The 24,004-nt window shown below is 39.9% G+C and overlaps 2 protein-coding genes and 1 pseudogene across 3 annotated transcripts in view; 1 reads left to right on the forward strand and 2 right to left on the reverse strand.

The window, feature by feature from the left end:
* Positions 1-7,529, forward strand: part of KCTD3 (potassium channel tetramerization domain containing 3) — a 56,955-nt gene extending 49,426 nt beyond the window's left edge. For both annotated transcript variants that reach the window (XM_023203739.2, XM_023203740.1), the window contains exons 16-18: positions 4,612-4,796; positions 4,881-5,019; positions 5,785-7,529. In XM_023203739.2, the coding sequence (XP_023059507.1) occupies positions 4,612-4,796; positions 4,881-5,019; positions 5,785-6,346 (886 nt within the window). In that variant the 3' untranslated portion in view covers positions 6,347-7,529. The remainder of the gene's footprint in view (positions 1-4,611; positions 4,797-4,880; positions 5,020-5,784) is intronic.
* A 4,827-nt stretch (positions 7,530-12,356) lies between these two features.
* The window catches only part of USH2A (usherin), a 798,346-nt gene continuing 786,698 nt past the window's right edge, over positions 12,357-24,004 (reverse strand). Inside the window, exons 69-71 of the mRNA XM_023203737.1 lie at positions 20,296-20,540; positions 14,785-15,006; positions 12,357-12,446 (exon numbers count right to left, since the gene is read on the reverse strand). Coding sequence (XP_023059505.1) covers positions 12,357-12,446; positions 14,785-15,006; positions 20,296-20,540 — 557 coding nt within the window. The remainder of the gene's footprint in view (positions 12,447-14,784; positions 15,007-20,295; positions 20,541-24,004) is intronic.
* LOC111537169 lies at positions 15,745-15,816 on the reverse strand (annotated as a pseudogene).

Below are 24,004 nucleotides of genomic sequence, written 5' to 3' on the forward strand. Positions count from 1 at the left end.
TTAGGTTTTACATTTAAGTCTTTAATCCATCTTCTGTTGATTTTTGTATGTAGTGAGAGGAAGGGATTGAGTTTGAATCTTCTGCAAATCGCTAGCCAGTAATCCCAGCACCATTTATTGAATAGGGAGTCCTTTCCCCATTGTTTATTATCAGCTTTGTTGAAGATGAGGTGGTTGCAAGTGTGTGGCTTTGTTTTCTGGGTTCTCCATCCTGTTCCATTGGTCTGTGTGTTTGTTTTTGTACCAGTACCATGCTATTTTAGTTACTGTAGCCTTGTAGGATAGTTTAAAGTTGGGTAGTGTGACGTCTCTGGATTTGTTCATTTGCTTAGGATTGCTTTGGCTATTTGGGCTCTTTTTTGGTTTCATAAGAACTTTTGAATAGTTTTGTTTTGTTTTGTTTTGTTTTGTTTTGTTTTGTTTTGTTTTGTTTTTGAGATGGAATCTCGCTCTGTCGCCCAGGCTGGAGTGCAGTGGCACAATCTCGGCTTACTGCAAGCTCCGCCTCCCTGGTTCATGCCATTCTCCTGCCTCTGCCTCCTGAGTAGCTGGGATTACAGACACATGCCACCACGCCGACTAATTTTTTGCATCTTTAGTAGAGACGGGGTTTCACTGTGTTAGCCAGGATGGTCTCGATCCCCTGACCTCGTGATCCACCCACCTCTGCCTCCCAAAGTGCTGGGATTACAGGCATGAGCCACTGTGCCTGGCCTAGAAATAGTTTTTTCTAGTTCTATGAAAAATATCCTTGGTAGTTTGATAAGAACAGCATTGATGTAATTACTTTGTGTAGCATGGCCATTTTAACAATATTAATTCTTTCTATCCGTGGTCATGGAATGTTTTTCCATTTGTTTGTGTTGTCTGCTTTCTTTGAGCAGTGTTTTGTAATTCTTGTTGTAAAGATCTTTCACCTCTCTGGTTTGCTGTATGTCTAGGTATTTTATTCTTTTTGTGGCTATTGTTAATGGGATTGCATTCTTGATTTGGCTCTCAGTTTTAATGGTAATTGCTGTATAGAAATGCTACTGATTTTGGTACATTGATTTTGTTTTTTAAAACTTTGCTGAAGTTGTTTATTAGATCTAGGAGCCTTTGGCAGAGACTATGGGGTTTTCTAGGTATAGAATCATTTGATTTTCGTTTTAATGTTACTAATCCTGTTGATTTTAAAATTTTATGGTTGCATTTTCAACATCTCTCTTAATATTTTGGTGAATAAATTACTTGAGAGATGAATTTTTTACATTAAAATTCATTATCTCAGATTCCCTAAATTACTGTGATTTAGTGTTCTCTGCATATTCAGTGAAGAAATTGCCACATGTTTTTAAAACTGGTATCATAACATTCTCTAACAATGTAGTATATCATATTTACTTATTTAATTCTAATATCCCCTCTTCTGTTATTTCTAATATTCCCCTTTCAGTTATTTCTAACAGTAACAGTGTGTTATAATCAACTACAATTTCTGCATGATAAAACAAATTTTATAATTTCTAAGTTTATGATTCCAAAGGAAAAGCTATAGTTACAAAAATAACATGCAGAAATTACTCTGTAGAATTGAATAGAAAATCAGCCCTTTATAAAGCTATAGTGAACCAAAGATTTTGTTTAAGGACAGTTCAGACTCCTAATAGTGAGAAGTGAAATGAAAGGGTTTTATTTAAACGAAGCAGGAAAAAAACCTTGTAGAAAATTTTAAATATAAAGGAGTTTTAAAAAATCTATTCCATAGGGGAAAAAAAGAGCAAAATTATGTTTGTTTTGTAGAAGCATTAGGGTCACAGTGGATACCCCTATGACAAAAGATAGGCTAGCAGGAGAAAACATTACAAATTGATTTTATTATACTTTTATATGGCACAAGAGCCTTCAGAATGAAGACCCAAAGACAGCGGGAAAAGTGTCCATTTTTATGTTTAGGTTAGAAAAAGCAAGGACAGCCATGTAGAACTGTGACTGGACAAAAAGGTGTAAGTTAACACAAATAGACTGAGTAGAGAAATCCTGCAGGAACTGTCTCCGTGTGGCGTTCCTTTCTCCCAGGGATGGGGCAGAACCCCTCTGTAGTGAGGGCCTTAATTTCTTTATGGCCAGCTGTTCACAGAAAGATAGGGAACTGTTAGGGTAATATTTTTGTGCTTCATGGCTAGCTTTGGGGAAAGAGGGTTCTGGTTTCTCTGACCCACCTTGGGGAAAAAGAAGATTGTCTCTATGGCTTGCCTTGCAGGTCAGAGAGAAACTTTGCTTCTGAGGGTATTTTCTGAGACCCAAGTTTTCATATGCATACAAATGTTGATTTGTTTTATTTGAAACATTAACAGGAATCTGAAGAGGGGGTTGTTGAACATTTTAAATCAATTTACAGATATTATTTAAAAATAAATGTAATTCACTAAATTATGATCATCTTGATAGATACAGGAATAAAATCTGACAATTCATCATCTATTTATGATTTTTAAAAACCCTAGCAACTAAAAAAAGGGGGAATTTTAAAATCTGATAATGCCCATGAAAATAATTCTTTCAAACTTTATATTGGCAAAATATTAAAAACTTCTTTTGTGTGATATTGTGAAATATGTATTTGGTCTTTGTCTCTGCTTCCTGGTATATACCTTCAAAAATTCTTGAAGTCTTCCAAATGATAAGTGTCTTTTTGTATGCCAGTGAGTTGACTGATGGCAGGTCACCAGAAAGACCAAGATGGGAGTAGAAGATTGGCACTTTCAGCCCCACCCTGCAACCTTTGAGAAGGGGAGAGGAGCTGAAGCCTAAGTTGATCATCAGTGGCCAATGGTTTAATCAATCATGCTTATGTAATGAAGCCTCCATTAAAATAATAATAATAACTGACTTCAGAGGGCTTCCAGATAGCTGAAAACCTGGAGGTTCTGGAGGGTGGCGTGCTCAGGGAGGGCATGGAAGCTCCATGCTTTTTCCCACACACCTTACCCTGGGAATCTATTGTTCATCTGTACCCTTTGTAATTAACCAGTTAATGTGAGTTTTTCTCTGAATTCTGTGAGCCACTCTAGGAAATTAATTGAACCTAAGGAGGAGGCTGTGGGAACCCTGATTTACACTCAGTCAGTTAGAAGCACAGGCAAAATAACCTGAGGCTTGTGATCAGCCTCTGAAGTGGAGCTCAGCTTTGTGAGACTGAGTCTTCTACCTGTCACACTAGCTGATATGACAGACAGTGTCAGAATTAAATTGAGTTAGAGGACACTTAGCTGGTGTCTGCTGGAGAATCGATTGCTTGCTTTGTGTTTGGTGAACCCCTCCACCCCATTTGGTCACAGAACCCTTTTTGTTGGGAAGTAGTGAAGGACGTTCTACTCCAAAATATGCCAAATTGGTATATTGATTATTTTGAGGTGAAAATATTGGAGAAATTGTCATTTCAGAAGGAGATAGCTGACCTCTCTCTTTTTTTACATGCAGCAAGCCAAAAGATTTTCTGGGAGTGTTATCCTCCCTGTACCAGGACAAGAGAGTGGGAACTGGGGGCTGCAGTGGACCTGAGTGAATATGCTTACCTTCCGCTAGCTTTGTATTGTCCCACTATATATATATATATAAAAAATATATATACATATCTTCTAGTGACTCCGTTAGAAAGGTACTGCCTCTAGTCAGATTTTCTTTATCCTGTCATTTGTTCTCCAGTTTATCATTCTTTGTCTAATTGTGTAAAAGCATCTTGCTTTGGCCGCTTCTTTGGACCTCACTCTCTTGTGAAGATTCCCATGTACATGTAAAACTAATAAAACCTATATACTTCTCTCTCGTCAGTCTGTGTGGTGTCAGTTTGGTTTCTAGATCCAGCCAAGAGCCCACATAACTAAAGGGCATTTGGAGGTAAACTTTCACTTTCCTTAGAATTGATTGTTGCATGAGAGTACAGGAAAAATACGTTGGTTTGTTTATTCCTGTATTCACAAACCTTGAGATCAAGAATGAGACTAGGATAGTCTTTATCACTACATGTGGGCATGTAGGAATTAACTTTTTCCCTCCTTTTTGTCCGGCCTACTAGGAAGCTCATCTAAGCTTCATACTCTATTCCTGTATGTTTCTCAAATTCATGTGGATGGTATTTTTTCTTTGTCTATTTTTTTGACCTTGCATTTGCCTATACCGATTTTTCTTTTTTAATAAACTCCCTCAACTCTGAAGTAGGCTGGGATGACTAATTCAGCCAAGTACAATTCAGGTAGCCCTTATATGACTTTGGAAAAATCATTTGCTGATGTTGTCCCTTGGTTTCCTCATTTGTTAATGTGGATAGTAATTGTTCTCTCTCAGGTTCTTTTTATCTTTTATGAAAATCAAATAGCCATAAAAATCTTTTTTTCAAGTTAAGAGTATTATCCTAATGATGGATACAATATGGGCTATCTCCATAGAGCTGTATATTTCTTCTGGTTTCAGACTTTTAAAATTTACACATAAATTTTAAACGATTTTTTAAAAGTCTTTTCTAGTATACCATGTTTGCTTGCTTTATTTCTTTCTGCCTTTTTAGTTTCATAGCTTCTTTTTAAATAATTGCTCATTCCCATCAGGGCTCTTTCTGCTTTTCTTTTGCAGAATATGTGAGATCCAGGCTGTTGACTGTACTACAATATCTTCATTTACAGTGAGGGAATGTGAAGGATCCAGTAGGATGGGCTCGAGACCGAGGCGTTACTTGTTCACAGGCCATACAAATGGCAGCATTCAAATGTGGGATCTGACCACTGCTATGGATATGGTTAACAAAAGTGAAGATAAGGGTAGGTTCTCATGCAGAAAGATGTTTTTGTCACAAGGTTAAGCTTTTCACATAAGCGATTATGACGACTATTTGTTCTCCTAAGATGTAGGTGGTCCAACTGAAGAAGAGCTACTCAAATTACTGGATCAATGTGATCTGAGCACATCTCGCTGTGCTACTCCTAACATCAGTCCGGCAACTTCTGTAGTTCAGCATAGCCACTTACGAGAATCAAATTCTAGGTAGGTTAAAGAGTTGGGTATTATAAACAAAATTTATTTGTTTTGGGGAAATTGACTGAAATACTGTAATCACATAGTTGTTCTAGAAAGCCATACTTTTCAAGGTACATTTTAAATTCAGACATTATGTTAATTTTTTAACAGTTTTACTAAATTTCTTGATAGGCATATCTGTTTCTTTTCATAGAAGAATATTTTTTGCCTTTTAACTTATTTTGTGAATTGCTGCCAAATTGGAAGCCTATTATGTGATCAAGAATTTATTCAAAGGAAATTAGGAAAATCACATGTCACCTTGGTTAGTATGTGAAGCTTTAATTATTGTCCTGTCTCAGGGACAGTATTAATCTGTGATTCTATTATGTTGTCTAGTCTTACATTTAAACATTATGTACTTGTAATATAAAGTTCCGTAATGTCTTTTTAGTTATCATATTGATACATTCCAAAGTCTGAAGAACCAGGGGCTAAATACTGAATTATGTTGGTTTCATATTAGTTTCAAGGATTTTTCCTCCCATCTTTTTTTTTAGCTGTTCAAAAATTCAGCATGTCTGTGAATATATGATGGTATCATTTGTATTAGTAATTTTATAGACCGTCTATTAATAAAGAGTACTTGATAAGTATATTTTATAAAGAGAAATATGGATATAATACACTTTATATGTTTATGTAGTATGTTTTATTGGTTGTTTAATTAATATGTTCCTGAAAAATCAAAGAGTGAAATCTGAACTGTCATTTTTAAAAACTGTATTTCAGCCTTCAGCTTCAGCACCATGATACCATCCATGAAGCAGCTACTTATGGTTCCATGAGGCCTTACAGAGAAAGTCCTTTATTAGCAAGGGCAAGAAGGACTGAGAGCTTTCACAGTTATAGGGACTTCCAGACTATTAATTTGAACAGAAATGTAGAAAGAGCTGTCCCTGAAAATGGTAACTTGGGTCCAATACAAGCTGAAGTGAAAGGGGCGACAGGGGAATGTAATATATCTGAGAGAAAGTCTCCTGGAGTAGAAATAAAAAGTTTGAGAGAATTGGATAGTGGATTGGAAGTGTATAAAATAGCTGAAGGTTTTTTAGAATCCAAGAAAAGGTCATCAGAAGACGAAAATGAAAATAAAATAGAGTTTAGGAAGAAAGGAGGATTTGAAGGGGGAGGATTCCTTGGAAGAAAGAAAGTTCCCTATCTGGTCTCATCACCAAGTACTTCTGATGGAGGAACTGACTCCCCTGGTACTGCGTCCCCATCTCCTACAAAGACTACTCCATCTCCTCGGCATAAAAAAAGTGATTCTTCAGGTCAGGAGTACAGCTTGTGAAAACTCACCAAAATGAATAGTTGTTTTGTTACATTTAGGTGAAAGTTAAACTTTCCTGAATTTCAATACATTAGTTTTTACACTAAAACTTTACAAGATAAAATTGGACTTCATTTAATATCTTTTTAACAGAATTACTTGGGATAATGAGAGACAATAATCATATCTCTTTTGACATTTTGGAAATTTTTTTAATTTTACAAGTACATTTAACAGATCATTTATAAAGCAGGAGTCCATTTTAACACTTACCTACTTTTATTGGTTTGGAAACATAGTACCACATCTTAATAGGATGGTGCCCATATAAGTGAGCATCCCTTTAGAGCATGGGAAGCAGCAGACTGCATTCCTAATCTTCATCATGCCTGAGACTTGTCTTGCAGTGTTACCTTTACGTGAATCACATAATTGTCTTTGGAACTTGGTCTCCCGACCCTTATTGTGATTGCAGAGTGTTTACCAGATATTTGATGAGGTGCTATGTTTGTGAAAAACATATCATGTTATTCAAAAACACTATTGATATTGAATACCAGATACCACTATGTAGTAAGTCTTTTAGGATGATTTTAATTTAGTCTTGCGTCATTTTCTGATTCTCATCATTGGGAGTTCTTAAATATTAGCAAGCATTAGCAATATTCAATGCCAAAATTCCATTGAAACTTTCAAGTTGGAGCAATTTTCTGTGTTTGAAAAGATGAAATAAAAATAATAATCAAGGGCAAGGCTTTGAGTGCCCAGAAGGGAAAGCCATACCAGTTGCTAACCTGTCTTGTTTTAGGAACCACCGTATTTTTTTTTTAGTGTTAACAATCATGACAATCAAATTAAAACACTACTTTATTCACTTGTGTAACTGCAGTTCTGAATTTTGGGTTTAAGGTTTTGGCTGCTGTAAGAATGTGAATTTGAATGTATTTTGAATTGTAAGAGCAAAAGAACTTTTTTGTACAATTTTTTTTTCATTTAATTGGAATGATCTTCAGGTTTCTACAAATACGGTAATTGTAAATTTAAAGCATTAGCATTTATTGGTGAATAATGTATATATCCCCATTCCAAGAAATATAAGTGAGTGAAGTTGAAATAAAATCTTTAAAGTTTACTATATTGCCAGTGGTTTCACAACAGTTCTCTTGTATTTATTTATCAATTAAATCAAATAAAAATGATTATGAGCATGTGTTTTCAGTTATTTAAGGAACAGTTCTGTTTAAAGTGTGCTGTATATGTTTGTTCATTTTTTTGCTTCTTCCCATAATTTAAAAAAATGGGGGGAGGGAGAAGTTAATATGTGTGGAAAATAAGTTATATTATCAGTGAAAGAAAGTATTAGGCAAAGCATAATTTCAAAATTACTAAGATTGTAATTATCTTACACTCTTCCTCCTCTTTATCACAGTTACGTGAAAGTTGGGTGGGCAAGTAAGAAAATGAAAGAAAGAAGTAGACTAGTGACCAGGAATAAAAGGCCATTAAAAAGAAGGTAGTAGGCTGGGCGTGGTGGCTCAAGCCTGTAATCCCAGCACTTTGGGAGGCCGAGACGGGCAGATCACAGGGTCAGGAGATCAAGACCATCCTGGCTAACACGGTGAAACCCCGTCTCTACTAAAAAATACAAAAATCTAGCCGGGCGAGGTGGTGGACGCCTGTAGTCCCAGCTGCTCGGGAGGCTGAGGCAGGAGAATGGCGTAAACCCGGAGAATGGCGTAAACCCAGGAGGCAGAGCTTGCAGTGAGCTGAGATCCGGCCACCGCACTCCAGCCTGGGCGACAGAGCGAGACTCCGTCTCAAAAAAAAAAGAAGGTAGTAACTATTACATGATAGAATCACATAAAAAGGAAACTGACTATACTAGATTGCATTATAGTACAAGTCAAATCTTGTTTGTTTCTTTTGCTTATAAGAGATTGAACCTTGATGTTAGAGCAGTGGTTTATGTCTCCTCTGACACTTAATTTGTCAGATTGACCCCATTATGCCTACATTTTTTCATTATACCTACCTCATTAGGGTTGCTGTTGGTGGGAAGAAAAAAAGTTGAAATGAATCTGTGTACTTTGTGTGATTGATGAAAAATGAAAACAGAATCGTAATTTTCATGGAAAGAAGTTATTTTCATACCAATAGGATAAGTGATGTTATCCTCATTTCACAGATGAGATCACTGAGACCCATGGGGGATAAATAACTTAGTGACACAGCTTGTTACTTACTGAGCCAACTTTTGAACCCATGTCTTCCTGTTTCAAGAGTCTGTGGTCCTGTTCCTGGCTCTTATCCAGGCTTGTTAAGACACATGATAGTTGCCCAGGCCTCACTCCCACTGCAGTCCTGCTGAATTTGAATCTCTGCTGGTTGATACATAATAGTACACAGTTCATTCTAATGTACATTGTTGGTTGAGAAATTATCCAGAACATCCTACTTTCTTAAATTGGTATAATTTTATCATTTATGTGTAACTCAGAGCTGTTAAGAGTATTTTTTAATAAATATATTAAGCCAGAATTAGTTCACATTTAAATATTTATTAAGCAAACCATCTTTAGTTTACATGATATATGTGCATTGGAAATCAACTATTCATTTGTGATAACTGGGAAATAATTAAGTTCCTTATTAATGAATTCTTCCACCTGGATGATGTTTTATTTACTGGTTGTTCATGGATGCCAGCATGATTTTTACATCAGTATATGATACCATAACAGCTTCATATTTGGGTTCCATTTAGTGAAAATTACAATAGATTATAAACACATTTCTTAGAGTTTATTAAAAAACAACTGTTTACTCATCAAACAGTTAATATTAAGAATAACAAAACATGGTAGTTCTTAAGCTGAGAATGTGGCATGTACAATTGATACGTGAGTCAAGAGATTTAAATTGAAAGAGGTTCATCCAGAACTGCTCACTGTTTATAAGGGAGAAGTGGTGAGCCAAGGAGCATAGTCCCTGTGTGTAGTATATTATTCCTGTACATGATTTTTTCCAGGTTATGGAACATCAGTGGTGATTTGTTTCTGCGACCACCAGAGCAGGCGCCAGAGAAAAGGCAAGTAGGCAAGGTAAAAAGAAACTTTATTAGCTAGCCAATGTGAAGGAAGAAAGGGCGAAGTTCACCGGTCTCCGGCGGTGGAGGCCGAGGAAGTCGCTCCGGCGTTCTAGGGCGAGGTTCCTGGGTCTGCATACGAGGACGGGCGGAGGAAGTTCGCTCTGGCGTTCTCGGGCGAGGTTCCTGGGTCCGCATGTGAAGAGGGCCCAGGAAGTTCCCGCCGCGCGCCTGCCGGGAGCGGCTTTTGTGTCTTGGGCCTGGGAGTGGGAGAACGGCAGGCGGGATGCAGGCCAGTAGAGGGCCGTGTGGTTGGCGCAGCCAGGTAGGTTTCGGTTTCCTCGGTCGGACTCATGCTGCGCCTGCGCAGTTGACCTGTGCCTTCCCCGGGCGCGGGAAATTTGGTGATGAAGAACCCGGAAGTAAGCCATCTTAGTCACCTTTGTTCTTTGTTTCCCTCTCCCTCCGTCCAGACAAGTGGGTCTCAACATGGGAACACCTGGAAGCTTTAAGAAGTACTAATGCCTCAGCCACACACCCTAGACCAACCGAATCAGAATCTCTAGGGGCAAGTCTGCAGTTCGTATAATAGATGCTTGGCACGCAATACCACTTAAAGTAGCAAAGCAACATCTTAGGGTTCTGTGAAATGTATAAATACAAGTAAACTTAGGCATGTAGCAAGGGACAGTGTTCTGGGCAGAAGTCATACAGGCTTCTGTCTGCCCTAAGCTGTGGAGTCAAAATGTAAATGATTCAGCTGAGTTCATGTCTAATTCGATGATTAAATGGATAATGATCCAAGATAAAATCTCCTGCAGTTCTGTATTTTTTTGTGTGTTCTGTCAAAAGTTTATACTGTGCTTTTAAAAATACACAGCGATAAAGGTACCTGGTTAATTTCTCAAAAATCAGGATAAGCTCAATCTTCTGAATCTAGCAAAGCGTATTTGTAGACTATGCTTTGTGACTAGCAAACTATTCTTAGAAGAGCCCACCAAGGATTAGGATGCAAGTTTGTGACCACTCCTTCCCTATATACCTTAAGTAGCTCACAGGAGCTGGACACAACTTTGGTTAATGCTTATTTGTGCCAGCCTTAACTTAATTGTCCCAGAATCGGCATATGGGAATAAAAATCAGTACACTAATCAATCCTATGTTTTCATTTCAGAAAGTATAAAAACTTGGCGAGAACTATATATTTCATATTATGTACAGTCACTGTCAGATATGCACATTTATTTCAGATGTTTTAGCCTATAGCAGTTCTAATAAGGTGGTAGAACTTCTGCTTAATACTGGCCTGTGCTTTTGACACTTATGGTTGGCAAACTGTCTAGGAGTTGGTCAGTCTGAGGAGCTGCTCTCTCACAGAGCTGGATGAAATCTCAATACCCCCAAAGTCCACAATCTTTTACTGTTGGGCCCTGGGGTAATTCATTGTTTTCAGGCAGAGTAAGTAAGACTATCCCTTTACAAATTTATGCCTGCCTCTGGGTGTAGATTCACAAAGTATTGTGAGTATTGTGTATTAGACAGAGTCATAATCCTGGGGTCAATAAGACCTTTAAGGATGAAGGAAGACGAGAAGTTTTCTTATTCTCTTTTCCATGAAGAACAAATTCAAATATCTTTGATTTTATGTGGATGATTTGCAAGAAAATTTTTCTTGCCATTGGACTTGGACCAATGACTTTGTAATCCAACTAGAGCAAATGATAGACATTTTTGAACCATGAGAATTGGTACTGTTGCATATCATCTGTTCTTAATGATTCTATGGTTAAAATAATGGGTAGTTCTCCAAAAAGAAGGGATATAATACAGAGTAATATATACATGATATATATACACATAGGTGTAGTCTTGTCTTTACATGTATATATGTTAATACTAGAAGGAACAGATACATTTTTCCTTTTAAAATTTCATGCAGCCTAATTAAATATTGCAAATATAACAGTAGTTTACATTTGCAATGTGTTAAGTTGAAGATGTCAGTATTCTCTGATATTCAGTGAATTCACAATTTTAAGAGAAACTAGAGTTTCAAAACTATAAAATATGTGAAATAAAAACATTGGTTCAAGTAGAGGTGTTCCTATTGAAACACTTTGTTTTCTCTTCAAAATGTATAAATAAGCATTTTACTCCTTAGGTTTTTGGAAAATTCATAAATGCAAGAGCAGAGACATTTATGTGTAAGTTATATGTTGCCTTGTCAAAAAGTTTGGTGAGTAACCCTATGTATTGGAAATAAATAGAACCTTCAGCAAAGTTTATTGACCTGGTGCAAAGTTTGGGATTTCATTTAGCAGCTGTGATCATTAGAATAACTGTTCTTGCAGGATTATGTCAACCCTGACAGAAATGGCAGATAGAAATGAACAGCAGTGACATCCTTTCAATAGAATCATTTCGTTTTTGAGCCAGTAACTAACTTACTACTTCTAACAACTGTAGGCCATCTTGAAATTGGCACTGATTATTCAGTTAACCAGTAGCATCACTGCCAAACAGAACCAAGTGACAATTACATACTTTATCTTCCACAAAATAAGAGCAAACCAAGTATTTTTATATGAATATTACTTCTCATTTCAGACAACCAGAAAAATATCATTTCTTAGACCTCTATTAAGAAGGAACAATTACATACTTTATCTTCCACAAAATGACAATTACATACTTTATCTTCCACAAAATAAGAGCAAACCAAGTATTTTTATATGAATATTACTTCTCATTTCAGACAACCAGAAAAATATCATTTCTTAGACCTCTATTAAGAAGGAACGCTTTCGAAAACAGTCGTCATTTCTTTAAATAATTATAGGATAATAAACAATGGCTTTTCAGCATTTATGACATGTCAGTGATAACCCAGGAGGAAAGGGGTACAGAGGTTGCATTCCAGGGTTACGTCTTCCGGGCTTCCATCCTTTACAGGTGGGTGTCCGTGAATGTGGTGTGTTCCTTAGTCACTGAGCTGAAACCCTTGATGGCGTTCATCAGGTCCTCTTCATCCACATACTGAAAAATAAGCCAATCATCATTGGCTACAATAGTTGCCATCAATAGTATTTGCTATCAGTTTATAGATATATCAATTATACGTAAAAAGTAATAGGTATTAAAGGCTTAACATTTTATTCTCAACACTATGGTGAGGTCTACAACAGTCCTTGCCTTAAATTTCTCATTGAAAGGATCACATCACATGCACACATGAACTTTAATTCAAAATGTGTATCTGGTTTGAGGGTTATATTGTGTCATATTTTAACCTTTGTAAGCCTCAGAAACCTCAGTCTACTCATCTGTAGAGTGGGATATGTATACACACACACACACACACACACACACAGCTAGTTTTTGTATTTTTAGTAGAAACGGGATTTCACCATGTTGGCCAGTCTGTTCTTGAACTCCTGACCTCAGGTGATCCATATATATACACATATATATACACACATATATAAAGATTTAGTTCAAGTAGTAAATGCAAGCTCTTTGTGTTCCATTTCTTCCCACTCTTGTGCTGTATTTTGTATTTATCAAATAGGATTAGTAATGTTGGTTACAATGTTATAATAAAGAGATAACTTGCCAAGTATTGGCACCTTCAAAAGCTTGTACTGAGTCCCGTTGCACATTGCCCATTATTAGTACTGTGAAAAGCAAGCAAAAATGACAATATAGTATAATAGTTACAAATAGGAGTTCTGTAGTCAGATGATGTTTTTAAGAACCCAAACCCATGAAAATAATTGCTAGCTGTGTAATTTCTCATTAAATCACTCACCTCTCTAAACCTCAATTCTTTTTGTAAAAAAACAAGAATGACAATAGAACCTACTTCTCACAGTTTGTGAAGATTAGGCGAAATAATTCATCTGAACTTTCAATGTATTATGTTGAATGTATAGCAATTGCTGTTTTGCATGTAAAAAAATGATCAATTAGCAATTCCTTGTTTCAACCAAATATAATTATCCCTGCCTTTTAAAAACTTTAGATCTGAAATGAAATAATGTAATTGAGATTACAACAACATCAAACAGCCTGTAATTTTATCATGCAGATTATAGATATGTATATATTACATAATCATTTTGAACAGGCAAGAAGGACTGTACATTTTTTTGTAGTGTTAGGGAACCAGGATCCAGGGAACTCCCTTTATTATTTGCTATTAGTCAAGAAAGGCTTCATGGAAGTCATCAACTTTTCAGTGCAGGAAAAGTGAGGACTCGGAGGAGAAAGACGAGTGTAAATCCAAAAAACAGAAGCAGATGATTGAAAGAAATGGAGGTGGATAATTCTACCCCAGAGGAGTAAACAGAGGAGCTAACTTCCTAGCTGGTTATCTGTTTATTTTCTCACTGGCCCAGTGGAATGGTACTGCAGCAGGCATCTAAGAAGACAGCACAATGAAATTTGATGGTTGGCAAAAATTCTAAGATTTTTGTTATTGCAACCACTCAGAGGCTGATAATAAATATTATATTACGAAGAGGTTACCTTTCAAAGAGCCAATTATTTGTACCCACTGGACTGAAATTATGAAAGATGAAGCTTATAAATAGTAACAGCCTCATTTGTCATCATTTCCTAAGTGTTTGGAAAGCAATCATGTTCACCTGTTGATACAAAATATTCTTTTTGCGTCCACCCATACACCAATAGTAGAAGGTGGACATACTAACATTTTTTGTTTTAGTAAAACAAGTGCTTGTACTTTATGCCTTGTTTTAAGCCCATTCCAATGTTTCCAGTCACCTTCTGCTCCAAGTTTATGAAGTATAACTTGCTTGCTGCTTCTTTATACATTATTATTATTATTATTATTATTATTTGAGACAGAGTCTTACTCTGTTGCCCAGGCTGGAGTGCAATGGTGCAATCTTGGCTCACTGCAACCTCCACTTCCCGGGTTCAAGCAATTCTCCTATCTCAGCCTCCCAAGTAGCTGGGATTACAGGCACGCACCACCATGCCCCGTGAATTTTTGTATTTTTAATAGAGATGGGGTTTCACCATGTTGGCCAGGCAGGTCTCAAATTCCTGTCCTCAGGTGATCTGCCTACCTCGGCCTACCCAAGTGCTGGGATTACAACTGTGAGCCACCATGCCCGACCAATATGCATTTATTTTTAAGCATCTATTGTATACCAGAAGAACAAGACAAAGTTTCTACCCTGCTTATCAAACAATTGTAGTAACGCTAGTAAACCAGTTGTTAAAACCTCACTGGGTAAGTGCTCAGAGGCGAGTGCCATGGGGCTGCATTCGGCGAAGTGCAGGCAGTTCCATACCAGTATTTTTCTGGGATATTTAGCAAAGGCCCCGTATGAGGAAACCAACTCACCAGTCCACTGTTGTGGCCCATGATGGCTTCCCACAGCGAGTCGTCCATCAAGACTTTCTTGTCTTGAACATCCATGAGCTGGCTGACACTGCGGTGGAGAGAACCCTGGGAGTAGGTTAGGCCGGTTTGGCTTTGGCTCGGGATGCGCAGGACACACGCGCTCCTGTTACTGCGGATACTCACGGGTGTCCCAGACCGGGGAATTTTGGTATCGGCTAATCCCTGAGAAGGAAGTTGCTGTGAGTGATTCACATATCAGGAATATGGGCTTGAAATATGACAGCGGATTGTGGCTCACACATTGTCAGTGAAGGGAACGACTGTCTCCTGACAATTGTCACTTTGTCAATGAAGGGAACACCTGTCACCCACAGAATTTAGCAGCTATGAGCACCCGGAACACTGTGACCCCGGGTTTCTTGGTAAGAATGATGAGATGATGAGCTAATACTCAAGTTAGGTGGCCAGTGTTTTTGGCACCTAGAGAGTTCACGCACTGGTGCTCTGGCTGTTGTTCCCTGTGGGGCAAGGGCTTTCGCATTGCAAAGTGGTGGGGCAAGGCAGACAGATGGTGGGTGAACAAGGTATCTTCTTCATACATGTCAGCACAGAGCCTCCCTCTTGAGAACACCCCTCCCCCAAAGCAGCCAAAGATAGCAATATTATGTTGGTCCACTATGTGAACTCCGTTTGTCTTTCACTTTAAAAGTCCTGGATTTGTGTAGGGAAATTGACTCCTCCCTCCCTCCCTCATTTCTCATTCCATATTCCTCCCTTTGTTTTAGGATTCCAGTCTCCAAATTAAATCAGGTCTGATATTAACATTAACATCAGAAAGACAAAGTCACTCCATAATTGAGACCTAGAATGTGCCGTAAGATAAAATCTAGTTGCTCTAAATATCTGAGGGCTCTGATTTAGCTGGTCCGATCAATGAAATGTTTCTGCTTTTTCTTTCTTTCTTTTTTTTTTTTAAACAGAGTTTTCACTCATGTTGTTCAGCTTTCCAAGGAACGGATATATGGAAGTCATTGATGATCTGTTCCTGCTTTTTTCACTGTGCAGTCAACACACCATGCAAAAGATCATGCATTCATGCAGCACACAGAGGTACCTCAAAGTGCATGGTGTAACTTTTTAGGGTGACATTGCTTGACACATCAGATATATCAGCCACAGAGTCAAACTGAGAACAAATGGCAACATCAGTCCATGTTTGGAACAGTTTTAAACACATTCGTTGCATTTCTCCAACAACAGCATTGTCATACCCATATGTAATACTGCTCTGATGTATGTGTGTGTGTGTATATATATAATCCTATGATATATACATGCATATATGTATATGTGTGTGTATGTATGTGTGTGTATATATACATATATATATATATAGAGAGAGAGAGAGAGAGAAAGAAAGAGAGAGAGAGAGAAACTGGGGTTTTGCAACTAAAACCTCATAGTGAAGCCGGGAGCGGTGTCTCATGCCTGTAATCCCAGCACTTTGGGAGGCCGAGGCGGGTGGATCATTTGAGGTCAGGATTTCTAGACCAACCTGGCCAACATGGTGAAACCCCATTTCTACTAAAAATACAAAAATTAGCCGGGCATGGTGGTGGGCGCCTGTAGTCCCACCTACTCAGGAGGCTGAGGCAGGAGAATCGCTCGAATCCAGTAGGCGGAGGTTGCAGTAAGCACAGATCGCGCCACTGCGTTCCAGTCTGGATGACAGAAAAAGAGTCTGTCTCAAAAAACAAAGAAATAATAATAATAATAAAAACCCTTGGTGAGTGGAAATTAATTGATTAGTTTCTAAGGTAAGTACCACTGCCATTATTTGTTTAGTACTGCAGAGAACGAAAGGATCTTCAAACCAGTAATTAAATAACAAGCAAAACTTGAGCTTAAACTTAGCTGTATTGTATACTGTGTGGTCTTGAAAAATGTTGATGAAATACAAAAGACACTCGCATTCCCTGGCACCTCTGCCTATTTCTCTGCATTCAGAGTATAGCCTAAAATCCTTTTGCCAGTTTGGAACTGATGTTCAAAGGATATCTTACCTGTTCACAAGACATGGGGTGCTTGGAAGAGGGTCACGCCAGCACTGAAACCAGAGCTTGTCAAATGAGGGGGAGAAGTGTTTGTGTGTGTGTGTGTGTGTGTGTGTGTGTGTGCTGCAGGGGCATAGCTCATTGACCTACTCAAGTGAAAAGACAGTCAATCTGGAAAATTGAGCAGGTAAATCTGGCTTGTTCCTATTCAGATTCTTCCCCTTGAGTGGATTCTTTCCCATCTGAGTAGATGAGGAACCCACAGTCACCAATGAGGACTTCATTTTGCTCTACTAATGCAAATTGTACTCTTTTTAGTTTGGCTAATTTTTGACAATGTCTCTCATGGTCTCCAACTTTGTGAGAGCAGTTTGGTTTCAAAATATTTTGAAAAGCCACAGAAGAAGACTTGCAAGTACACTCTGTCAATTGAATAGGATTAAATTATGATTCAACAGGCTCAAGGGAATTCCAGCCGGTGCCCTGGCGTACCCCAGATTTCACTTCTGCTGAGACCTGCCTGCAATGAACGGCCTCCCTGCTCAGGATGAGCCAGTTCCCTGAGACCAGAGCCCTGGCGGTCACCCAGTCCCTCCATGCTTTCCCATCCTCACACCTGATTCAGTTTTGGCCATTCAGTGAAAGAATCAGTTGGGTGCCACTGTATATTTCCCTGATGGTAAAGGGTGTGCAGGAACAAGGTGTTTACATTCTTTTGTCTGCTTTTCCCAGCTGAAGCCTATGTCTGTCCGCAGAGGTGGCTTAGCCTGTGTGGTGTCAGGACTGCAAGGTCTAACCAGTCCCCTTCCCTCACCTGTTTCTACTCGTTATCCAACAGTGCACACTGCATACAGGATTTGTATTATATTATTACTTCATTTTCAGCTGTTCTCAAATTTTGCTATGCATCAGACTTTTTTTTTTTTTTTTTGAGATGGAGTCTCGCTCTGTCACCCAGGCTGGAGTAGAGTGGTGCGATCTCGGCTCACTGCAAGCTCCACCTCCTGGGTTCACGACAATCTCCTGCCTCAGCTTCCTGAGTAGCTGGGACTACAGGCATCCGCCACCATGCCTGGCTAATTTTTTGTATTTTTAGTAGAGACGGGGTTTCATCTGTGTTAGCCAGGATGGTCTCGATCTCCTGACCTCGTGATCTGCCCACCTCAGCCTCCCAAAGTGCTGGGATTACAGGCATGAGCCACCGCGCCCAGCCCAGACTTCTTGCAGTTCCAGTTAAAATGGCAGCTTATTGAGTTTCTCCCTCAGAACTTCAGGTCCTGCTCCTCCTATGTGATGCTGATGCAGACAGTTCATGGTCTCACTTTGACAAAACGAAGCTTAACAAGACTCATTAAAACCCTGAGCTATGGGGTTATATCCAGAGTAACATAACATCCCCACAAGAATGAGTGGGAGTGTCTTCTGGTCACTAAGTTAACCAAGTAAGGAAGACAGTGTTCCTCCTCATGGAGGATTCTGACACAGAGGTGTCTGCCTGTAGGGACTGGGTCGAAGGACAGGATAACGTATCACTGGAATGAGTTCTGGACACTGCTGGTATGTGGGTATGCTTTCCTGTAACCACACCCTCACATTATACAGTAGACGTGCCCAGCAGTGCTTGGGAACTTTCCTTTCACTACGCTGTGCACTCCACAGACCCCAGGTTCAATTTAGCTCATCTCGCAGGCTAAACACATCTCTCCTGCCTTCTTCTCTCTTCCACTGCCTTCCTCCAGCAGCAGTGCACCTTCGAAGAACATGGGCTCCTTAAAGAAAGTTATTCTTTAACAAGGAAAAATTTTGAAGTATCTGCTCTTCAGTGAGAATCTCGTAATGACTATTCACTGAACAGGAGCAAACGGCCCATGGTTCGAAATGGTCACTCGACATTCATTCATTCAACAAACATTCGTGGAGTGCCTATGATATGCCAGGCACTGTTCCGGGTGCTGGGGCACATGCAACAGGAAGAGGCCCACAAGATCTTTGATCTTGGGAGCTTACATTCTATTTCAGGAGTCAGACAAACATATCTAATTTAGTGTTATGTGATAAATCCTATGGAAAAGAAAAGAAGTGGGTTAAGGGGCTAGGAAATTTTCCATAGAATGGGAGATGACGTTTGTGCAGAGATGTGAGTAAAGCAAGAGTGTGAGTCACCCAAGGAGCTGCAGCAGCAATGGCCCTGTGCTTAGAGCTTGTCTGATGGGCTGAGGGAGGAAGGAGGCTCCGAGGAGGATCAGTGAGAAGAGGAGTGGGACAGATGTGACTAGAGAGACAGCCAAGGCCCCAGTGGTGTTGATCAGTGCCTTCTTGGCTTCTCCACCACCACATCATTGTCCTATTGCTACTTCCCACACCAGCCACAAACCACGGACCTCAGGGGGCCCACTGCCCTTTTGTGCCCCCAGCACTCCTGCTACTTAGGTCTGATCCAGCCATGTTGGGGCTTAACCAGTGATCATTCATCGCTGAGCGCTGGAAAAGTGAAGAGGTCTGAAGGCAGACAATGCTGCTGCGTTCACTCCCCGCTATTTTTTTTAAATGTTGAACTGTAAGCAGCTTGACCAGGCTTCTGTGCTTAATTTTGGTACTGCCAAGGGTAGCCACTAGCTAATACAGAACCTTAGTGCAAACTGGAAAAAAAGGCACCTCTTCAGAAAGATGTAGCCCTGTGGGCACACAGCTTTGGGGAATAGATGGGTACCTGGTGAGGATTAGAAAACGCAGCCTTTCCTCCTCCAGGTAGACATAGCCCCACAGCAGAGTGCACCATGGAATTAAATCACCTTTTACTCTTCAATGAGTGCTCTGGGCAATGACTGTCCTGCACTACCAAGTGATGGGGCCCTCTCCCACTAGACCTTTACTGGACCTCCTATTTTGGGAGTGAGTAGTCTAGAGCTAAGAGGAGCCTTCCATCCCCTGTGGCACAGGGTGTCAGGACCACAGGACAGACTGAGCACCGCTAACACTTTAGTCCCTCCCTCCCCATCTCCCCCTTTTAATGCCCATTCCCCCCCACCAAATTACACAGCAATACAACCTATAATTTCCCCAGGTGATCTCAACATACAACTCTTCTTCACCTGGCCCTGGCTTACAATTACAGGGCAGAAATACTCATCCTTAGTTACACATAAAAATCACTTTTGGAGTGAAGAAAAGAATACCGATCTTCAGGCCCTACTCAAGACAAAGGAAATGAGAATTTATTGGATGAAGACCAGGCAGTGATATTTTTTAAAGCTTTCCAGGTGATTCTAATGTGCAGCCAAAGTTGAGAAAGCTGTTCTAGGGTTAGTCTCTCTTGGTCCCTACACTTAGTGAAACATAACTTACATCTGGTTCCTTGTTACTATGGCTATGACACATTTTTCTCAGAAGGAAAACAAGTATTCTAGTCCAGTGATAGGGAAATTAGGGAAATGGGGCCACACTTCTACAGACATACCATATGGTTTTCCCCAGGTAGGTAAACATTCAATGGAGACATCCTCTTTTGAAGAGGTACCAAGGGAGGTCTTTCTCTGATATATGGCTCTTTATGGATTTTTCTTTGTAGTATCAGTGACAGAAAAATGGCCAGCAAGATCAAGCCCAGAATCGCCATTAACACTATGAACCACAGCTCGCTGTAGAACTCTGTGCTTTTGCTCTGCGATCCCTTCTTTTCTCCAGGTGTTGTTAAGACCAAGCCTGCAAAACCCAGAGAAAGAAAGGGGAAATGTTATTTCAGAAAGCAATTTTGTCATCTCTGGCCCTGCTGTTTGATAGTAAATTAGAGAGGAGTTGAAAGCAGTTTGTCTCTTGGTGCTTGTTTGCACTTGTGTGCAGGCTGGGGTAATGGTTCAGTGGGTTGCTGGGTCATAAAGACATGCTTACAGCCCTTGAGAGGCCTTGCTGACACTTCTGGCTCTGCTGCTCAGGTTGGAAATCACCACTGTCTTGGCAAATCCCTGGGAAAGATGGGAGTGTGGGGAGCAATTTTTAAAAGGGGTTACCAAAGTAACATTGAGGGTCACCTGTTTCATAACTGTGTGCCTTGGGAGCAAAGTCCTTGCTTGGGTTCTCATGAGGGACTGGGACCCTTACTATTATTGCTGCAGAGTCACAAACAAAATCACTGCTTGGAGATCTGAGGTGTCCTTGTTTCATGTAACAGTCCCATTCCTGACATTTTGTGTAAACTGGATTTTGAAGCATCAGATTCCATTTTCCATTATGATATTAACAGCCTGTGTTTTCTTCTATGTTGTCTTTACATGGCCTCTCTGTTAAAGAGCAAAAGCTCTGCAAACCGTCAGCCAAATGCACTGGGAAAGCTTCCTATGGAAATAAATCTTTTAGCACTGGGGCCACTTACCTTTGCTTGGTGTTCACACATTGAGAGTTCAGTTGATGTGAGTCTCTGCACATGAGGTTAGTATTAATAAAAGTAGCTCATGTTTAACAATAATGTACCTGGTGCCAGGCCCTATGCTTAGGTCTTTACAGGGATGAAGGGTAGGCAGGATTATTATTATTATTATTCTTTTATTTATTTATTTATTTATTTAGATGAAGTCTTGCTCTGTCACCCAGGTTGGAATGCAGTGGTGTGATCTCGGCTCACTGCAACCTTTGCCTCTTGGGTTCAAGTGATTCTCCTGCCTCAGCCTCCCAAGTAGCTGGGATTATTGGTGCACACCACCACGCCCAGCTAATTTTTGTATTTTTAGTAGAGATGGGTTTTCACTATGTTGGCCAGGAGGTCTCAATCTCCTGACCTCGTGATCCACCCATCTCAGCCTTCCAACATGTTGGGATTACAGGCACGAGCCACCGCGCCCAGCCAGGCAGGTGTATTAAGTCTTGTGGGGAAGATAGGAGAGAGGCTGACAAGGATCAGAGCAGGACAGTCAAAGGCAGTGAAATTATGTTGTCAGTTTGGCAAGCTAAGCAGGGGTGTGGCAGGGGTGGGGGTGGGGTGACCAGAGATCTGCTCCCATCTAGCCACTGCTGGAGCCAGCACAGAAACCTGTGGATCCAATGCAGGGGCCGCACAGGCTGGTGTGGAGCTGGGAGTGAGAGAGCTAGTCATCTAAATCTAATACCTACAGCCAGGTCAGAAAAACAAACAGACCCAACTGCAAAGCCTACTCACTCACTGGACAAATCTCCCCATTTTCAGCTCCCTTAGAACTTTGTGGGCCTGCCTGGTACTTCACACTCACACTCCCAGGGAAAGACTTAAAGGAAAAAGTTCAGAACTGGGGTGAAAATATTAAAGGCAGGAAGAGAAAGTGACTAAAACTAAACTTTGTCAACCCTAACTCTGCTGCTGATCAGCTCTGTGATTAAATACTGGACTCTGACCTTTGCTTGCCATCTCTAAAATAAAGGGTTGAGTCAACACTCCAATCAAGCTCCAGCAGGTCGAAATTCCCCTAATTAGGAACCAACATGTGTCGTTTGATTAAAAACAAACCAGCCTAGGTGGCACACTAAAAGAGTGGTCTCCTCTGTATGTGGCACAGAGAGGAAAAAACTCTTTGGCTGTAACTCCAGAAACTGATCTGATGGGCCCAGTGGGCGCCTTCCTCCACAGCCCATAGGGGAAGGGAGGGCAGCCTGCCGGAGGGGAGTCTCAAAAGAGAAATAGCCCTTAGAACAGTCAGAGGAAAATGAGGTCTCCGCCACTCTCCTGCTTGGAGGCTGCCTCCGGGCAAGGGAACAGGAGTGTTTTTCAAAGTTACACCATGAAAATTAGAACTGACGACGGATATTAGTTGGGTAGCACATCTTGGAATCTGCCAGAGCGTTGTGCAATCCTCAGAGTTCCCTCCCTCTGCTCTGCCCAGAGCCTGGCCTCCAGACACAATGGAAACCCTCAATTCTTGTTCATGAGCCAACCAGGGATTTCTCCTTTTTATGAAGACCTCGAGATCAGGATGGTGTCCCTTCATCCCTTCCCTTCTGTCTTTTCAAAGTACCCCTTCACCTCAAGGGACTCCACCTGTGCATCACATGGGAGGTTCACTGTCAGGGGTTGAAACTCTGGTGACCAGGCCTCAGATCCAAAGAAAAACTGAAACCACAGCCAGTGTCAGAATAAATCCCTCTCTGTTGTTGGCCTGCCTTCAGGAACAACACACTTCCTATTCACCAAGGAAACTAGACTGGCAGGGCTTAGAAGGTGAGCAACCTTGGTTTTCCGGCATCACTCAGTACATGGTCCTGAGCCCTGTGTCAGAATCACTGGGCAGGAAAGAGCAGATTCTGAGCCTCCATGAGTCTGAATCTCTGCCAGAGGCCCAGGAAACTATAATAAACAAGCACACTGGGGTGATTCTTACATGTACTTAACTTGGCAAACCATTGCAAAGAAAAGGTCCCAGGCCAGAAGTCAATAGAAAATCCATGTTGGTGCTCTCATCCCAGTAACAAGCTAGCAGAGCATTCCTGGATAAATTCCTGTGTCCCTTAGACCTCCACTTGTCCACTTGGGGAAATATTGGAGTTGCTAACAGAATACCGAATGATGTCTGTTCTATCCTACCACTGCTATTAAATGAAATAAGCCATATGAGAGGAATTAAGTGTTGTAGGAAATTTTATATGACATCCAGACATGTAAAGTTTGGAAACATAGAATAATATGTTATTTTTACAAATTGAAACTATCTTCGACAATAATATATATGTTTTATTGTGTTTCAGAAATTTTGGACACTTTTATTTTTCAAAAAAACCTTATATATAAATGCAAATTTGATATGTCATTAATTACTGGAATTTAAAATAGGATATCAATTCCAAATCTGTTTTAATGGAAAAGATTTGGCATTTCTCTAATTTGCTTTTATAAAGTATCACAAATGTTAGATTCAGAGACTATGAGTGAAACTGAATTTAAAAGATGCTCCTTAAAAATTAAAATTGTATCCCTTGAGCTAAATTACTTGATATCAACAGTCAATCATATCAATCATACTCTTTTATGGAGGATAAAATACACTTTTCAAATTTATCATTCTAGGCTTTGAATCCAGAATATTAACATTATCATCAACATGAATTGGCTGAATATTTTCTTTCTTCTTCTGATCTCTCCTCTAACTTCCTCTGTAAATCACCTTTATGTACATGAAGTCATACAATACTTTATTGACAGGGCTTAT

The sequence above is a fragment of the Piliocolobus tephrosceles genome, chromosome 1 (genome assembly GCF_002776525.5).
Source record: "Piliocolobus tephrosceles isolate RC106 chromosome 1, ASM277652v3, whole genome shotgun sequence".
In the NCBI taxonomy this organism is placed as follows: domain Eukaryota; kingdom Metazoa; phylum Chordata; class Mammalia; order Primates; family Cercopithecidae; genus Piliocolobus; species Piliocolobus tephrosceles.